The 6,245-nt window shown below is 37.7% G+C and overlaps 1 protein-coding gene across 1 annotated transcript; it reads right to left on the bottom strand.

The window, feature by feature from the left end:
• Positions 1-5,206: 5,206 nt before the first annotated feature.
• On the bottom strand, positions 5,207-5,654 carry TOMM7 (translocase of outer mitochondrial membrane 7). The gene has a single exon (XM_041739709.1). It carries the CDS (start codon positions 5,590-5,592, stop codon positions 5,425-5,427), a length of 168 nt encoding a protein of 55 aa, XP_041595643.1. The 5' UTR covers positions 5,593-5,654; the 3' UTR covers positions 5,207-5,424.
• Positions 5,655-6,245: the final 591 nt, after the last annotated feature.

Genomic DNA, 6,245 nt, shown 5'->3' with positions numbered 1-6,245 from the left:
CCCAGCTATCCCCCCCAAAGTGCCATGAATCTGACACACAATGGATCACTTCTGGATAGTGCTTACTATCAGCTCAGCCATCTTGCTATGGCAACAGATGCAGAGAACCCTGAGAAATGCCAGGCCCATACTGACTTTAATTACACCTGACTTGTCAGGGAATCCCCTTTGTAGAGCACCTCAGGATCACTTAGCCCATACCTACTTTGGGGGTTCCACCCAAAGGACTCACATTGCATGGAACAGCCCAAAGCCCACCCAGACCATGCCTGCTTTAGTTCTTGATATCTTGCCCAGGTCCTTCCTGCATGAGGCACTCCAGAAACACCTCTGCTTATTCCAGCTTTGGCTCCAGTGGTCCCACCAGGGTACCTCCCTACAAGGAGTGCCCCACCGACCCTTGGCTTGCGTTTGCTTCAGGTCCAGCTATCCCACCACAGAGCGTCCTAGGACACCCACCCTGTACCTACCTCAGCTTCTTTTGTCCCACATAGATGGCCTGTATGCAAAGAGCCCCAGGACTGCCTGGTACCTGCCCATTTCAGCTCTGGTCATTCCATTAGAATAATACCAGCTCAGAGTGCCCCGGGACCCACAAACCAGCCCATGGCTGCTATAGCTCCAGCCAGCCAATACTACCAGGCATACAGTCGACACAGTACATGTTTCTACACAAGGCCATTTCTTCAAGTCTAGAAGAATTAACTGTTCTTCCTAATTCTTCGAGACAAACACAGAAAGTCAGACAAAATGAGGAGATAGAAACAAAAGAAAGGCAAAACCTAAGAATTAAGTATAAGAGAAATGAGCAATGTATCTTATAGAGAGTTCAAAAAGTCATGTTCAAAAAAAATGTTCACATGATTGAAGAATAGACAAGCTCAGTGAGAACTTCAACAAAGATATTAAAAAGAACCAATGAGAATTGAAAAATGCAATAACTGAAATTTAAAAAAAAACACAGTAGAGTGAATCAACAGCATATTACAAGATACAGAAGGTTGGATCAGCAGTCTGGAAGACAATAATGGAAAGCAACCAAGCTGAACAGCAAAAAGAAAAAAGAATTTTATAAATGAAGATAAGTTAAGGGATCCCTAGGATAGCAAGCATATTAACATTTACATTATAGGGGTTCCAGAAGAAGAGAGAGAAAGGGGAGAAACTTTATTTGAAGAAATAATAGCTAAAAACTTTAATTTGGGGAAGGAAACAGACATCCACGTCCAGGAAGCACAGAAAGAAAGCCCCAAATAAGATGAATTCAAGAAGGTCCATACCACAGCACATGATAATAAAGTAACAAAGATTAGAGACAAAGAGAATCCTAAAAGCAATAGGAGACAAACAACTAGTTATGAACAAAGGAAACCTCATAAGGCTATCAGCTGATTTTCAGCAAAACTGTTGCAGGCCCAAAAGGTAGTGACAGGATATATTCAAGGTGCTAAAAGGAAAATATCTACAACCAAGATAGCCTACCTAGTAAAGTTATCATTCGGAACTGAATAAAGGATAGGTTTCCCCAGAAAAAGCTAAAGTAGTTCATCACCACTGAAGAGGCTTTTCAGGAAATATTAATGGGATTTATATAAGTAGAAAAGGAAAAGTCACAACTAGAAAATCAAAAAATTTCATGAGTAAAAGCAAATATACAGCAAAGATAGATTATAAAGCTAAAATGAGAGTTAAAGGATAAAAATAGTACAATTGATTATATTTAAAAAATTGGGAGACTCACCAAATTTAAAAATAAGCTATGACATCAAATAAACTATGGAGCAGCAAAGTAAAAATTTTGTGTTTTTAGAATATGTTTAAATTTAAGCAACCATTAACTAAGTATAAAATACCAAATACTTGGATGTTATATAGGAATCTCCTGGTAACCACAAGCCAAAATACAAATTGGATCAGCAGAAAAGTTAGAAGAATACAAGCACAAAACTAAAGAAAGGCATTAATCACAAAGATGCGTAAGAGGAGCAGAGAACCGTAAAAACAATGAAAAAAAACAATGAACAAAATGGCAACAAGTACACACGTATCCATAATTATCTTTTTCTTAAAGATTTTTATTTATTTATTCACAAGACACACACACAGATTGAGAGAGAGAGAGAGAGAGAGAGAGAGAGAGAGAGAGGCAGAGACACAGGCAGAGGGAGCAGCAGGCTCCATGCAAGGAGCCCAAGGCAGGACTTGATCCCGGGACCCCAGGGTCATGACCTGGGCCACAGGCGGTGCTAAACCACTGAGCAACTGGGGCTGCCCCATAATTACTTTAAATTTCAATGGATCAAATGCTCCAATCAAAATGCACAGTATTGCTGAATGGATAAACTTACACAACCCATCTATATGCTGCCTACAAGAAACTCACTTCAGATCTAAAGACACAAAGAGACTTAAAGTTAAGGGATGGAAAAAAATATCCCATGTAAATAAAAGCAAAAAAACACAAACAAAAAGCCAGATAGTAATACATGTATCAGACAAACTAGATCTTAAAGACTGTAACAAGAGAGAAAGAAAGGTATTATGTAGTGATAAAAGGATCGATCTAGCAAGAGACTTAACAATAGCAAATATCTATGTACCTAACATAGGAACACCTAAATATAAAAGCAAATATTAGCAGACATAAAGGGAAAGGTTGACTATATATATATATATACACACATATATTAAGAAGAGTGAAATTGTCTCAAGCATCTATTCTGACCACAATGATATGAAAGTAAAAATTACAGCAGCAACCAAAAAAAAAAAAAAAAAAAAGGAAAAAACACAAACACTTGGAGGCTAAACAACAAGATATTAAGTAGCCATTGGATCGTTGAAGAAATAATTTTTTAAAAACATGGAAACAAATGAAAAATGATCAATCCTAAATCTTTGGGAGGCAGCAAAAGAGTTCTAAGTGGAAAGTTTACAGAATTACAGGTCTACCTCAGGCAACAAGAAAAATCCCAATTTAACATTATACCCAAAGGAAGAAGAAAAAGAAGAACAAAGCCCAAAGTTAGAAGGAAAGAAATAAAGATCACAGTGGAAATAAAGTCAAGACTAAAACAATCAAACAAACAAACAAACAAAAAAAAAAACAAAATAGAAAAGATCAATGAAGCCAACACCTGGTTCTTTGAGAAGATAACAAAATTGAAAAACTTTTAGCCAAATTCTTCAAGAAAAAAAGAGAGCTGAGTCATATAAAAGCAGAAATGAAAGAGAACCAAGACCACAGAAATATAAGGGACTATAAAAAACTTATGAAAATTTATACCAAAAAAAATTGGACAACCTAGAAACATACAATACTCCAAACTGAATCAGGAAGAAACAGAAAATCTGAACAAACTCATTCCTAGTAATAAAGTTGAACCAGTAATCAAAAAAACTCCCCAAAAAGTCCAGCATCAAATGGCTTCATAGGTGAATTCCACCAAACTTTTAAAGATTAGTTTCTATTCTTTTCTAAATATTCCACCAAATAGAAGATGGAAGAAAGCTTCTAAATATATTCTTCAAGGCCAGCATTACCCTAATACCAAAACCACAGTCACAACAAAAGAAGAATACTATAGGTAAATATACCTGATGAACACAGTTGCAAAAATCTTCAACAAAATATAGAAAACTGAATTCAACAATATATTAAAAGGATCATTCACTACAATCAATTAGGATTTATTCCAGGGATGTAAAAATGGGGCAATATCCACATATCAATCAACATAATATCTTAAAAGAGGAAGGATAAAAGCCATATCATCTCAATGCAGCAGAAAAGACATTTGAAAAATTAAAACATTGATGCATGATAAAAACTCTCAAGGAAGTGGGTTTAGGGGGAATATGCCTCAACATATAAGGGCCATATAGGACAAATCCACAGCTAACATACTAAATGGTAAAAACGTTATTTTTTTCCTCTAAGATCAGAAACAAGGATGTCCACTTTTGCCTTTTTATTCAACAGCTGCAAATCCTATCTGCAGTAATCAGAAAAGAAAAAGAAAAAGAACAATTAGCATCCAAATTGATAAAGTTCAGATGCCTGAGTGGCTCAGTGGTTGAGCATCTGCCTTCAACTCAGGGTGTGATCCCGGAGTTCCAGGATGGAGACCTGCATCGGGCTCCCTGTGAGGAGCCTGCTTCTCCCTCTGCTTGTGTCTCTGCCACTCTCTCTCATGAATAAAGTCTTAAAAAAAACCCAAATGGTAAAAAAGTAAAAATGTCACTGTTTGCAGATTACCTGATACTATTATAGGAAACCCTAAACACTTCACCAAAAATACTATTAGAATTAATACGTGGATTAAGTTGCAGGATACAAACAATATAGAAATCTGTTGCATTCTATGCACTAATGATAAAATAGCAAAAAAGAAATAAAAAATGCTACTCACAATTTTGTCAAAAAGACAAAAATTTTTTCCTAATTTTTTTTTTTTCATTTTAAACAAGAAGTTTATTTAAACAACAAGACGCTTGACTTGAAGGGAAAACTATCTAGGATTCATTTCTTTTAGAGTAATTTATCCCTACTTAAAGACAGATTGCCCTACATGTAACAGCTACGTACAAAAAAGTTATAAAATTGTCCTTGGTTTTACAATGATAAATGAAAAACATTAAAATTCTCCAATCGAACAAGGTATGCAAGGATTTTTATGTTGTTCTTTTTTTTTTGTTAAACAGTGAGAGCAAAATAACTTACTGGAATATAAAGATAAGAGCTGACTGAGCATGCCACTAATGGAGAGAGGGGGTATTTTCACAGAAGCAGTATTTTCCCCCATCCCATCTCCATTTGATGTCGATCAAAACATACCATTGGCCATTTAGTTAAAAAAAAATGCAATATGCTTGTGCACATACACAGTTACTTTATGTACAATAAAGGAATGGGGAAGGGGAAAATGAAAGAATAGAGAAAACTATACTGTAGTAGTCAGGATGTGGTGGAACCAAATTACGGCTTTCTATTTGAGAATGTCTTCTTGGTCTGGAGGAACAGAGTTCTGGAGTAAAGTAGCAGGTTCCCTTTTTAGTAGACACCTCCTGTCTGCTGCTGGAACACATCAATTGTATCTTCATCCTCCATTTCCAACTGTGCAGGTGTGTCTGTTTCATTGATCGGCTGCCCATCAAATCGGAATCTGATCTGCCTCATTGACAAACCCTGTCGTTCACAATAGGCTTTTTTTTTTTTTTAACATTGTTAAAAACATTTATTTTGATACAGTCTATGATAAATAAGTCAGTAGAAGTTCCACTCTTGCCACAGATTCATCTGAGAAGAGCCCTGTGCCATTCAACTGGTGAATGTCTGAACGGTGTCCCATCTCTTATCCCAGCCAGAGCGCACACCTTCCATGTTGTTCCTGTCCATTGATTGCTTCCAAATCCAGGTGACCTTTATCCCCAAAGTAAGCTCAAAACAGTCGGTTCAGGCATTCCAGGGTCTGCACCTCTCTTGAATCCCAGGTAAATCACGAGAGGAATAAAGCCCCAGCGGATGGCAAACTGGCCGCCCTTAAAGAGCTGCTGCAGCCTTTGCTTGGCCTCTTTGCTCAGCTTCACCATGGCGACGGCAAGGGCGGCGCAGCGACAACTCTCTACCCCAGCGGCAGCGTAGGGAACGCCGAACAAGGATTTCTTCAAGGGGGATCCCTGGGTGGCGCAGCGGTTTGGCGCCTGCCTTTGGCCCAGGGCGCGATCCTGGAGACCCGGGACCGAATCCCACGTCAGGCTCCCGGTGCATGGAGCCTGCCGATGTCTCTGCCTCTCTCTCTCTCTCTCTGTGACTATCATAAAGAAATTTAAAAAAAAGATTTCTTCAAGGGTTTTTGGACCAGCCAAATACCATTCACTGAGCTCTCAGCTACTCCCTACTTACCAGCACAGTGGAAGCTGTAAATTGATAAATGAGGGAAGGTTTAAGAGGCATCAGGTGGAAATGAAAATGAACACTGACAAGCAGCTCCTTCTTGCTCAGAAAAGATAATCACATTGAATTCAACATCTATTTTTCCTGAATAGCACATTCCATTTAGAAAAGCCTCTACTCTCAGCACACTTGTTTTCAAAAAAAAAAAAAAAAAAAAATTTAGGAAAAATTTCAACTGAGGGGAAAGAACTGTACTCTGAATATTTTTTTTGTACTCTGAATATTATAAGGCATTAATGAAAGAAATTGAAGGTGGCACAAACCAATGGAAAAATATACTTTGGTCATA

Source organism: Vulpes lagopus, chromosome 24, assembly GCF_018345385.1.
Source record: "Vulpes lagopus strain Blue_001 chromosome 24, ASM1834538v1, whole genome shotgun sequence".
Taxonomy (NCBI): Eukaryota; Metazoa; Chordata; class Mammalia; order Carnivora; family Canidae; genus Vulpes; species Vulpes lagopus.
The sequence above is the reverse complement of the archived record's forward strand: the minus strand, read 5'-3'. Positions and strand labels throughout refer to the sequence as shown.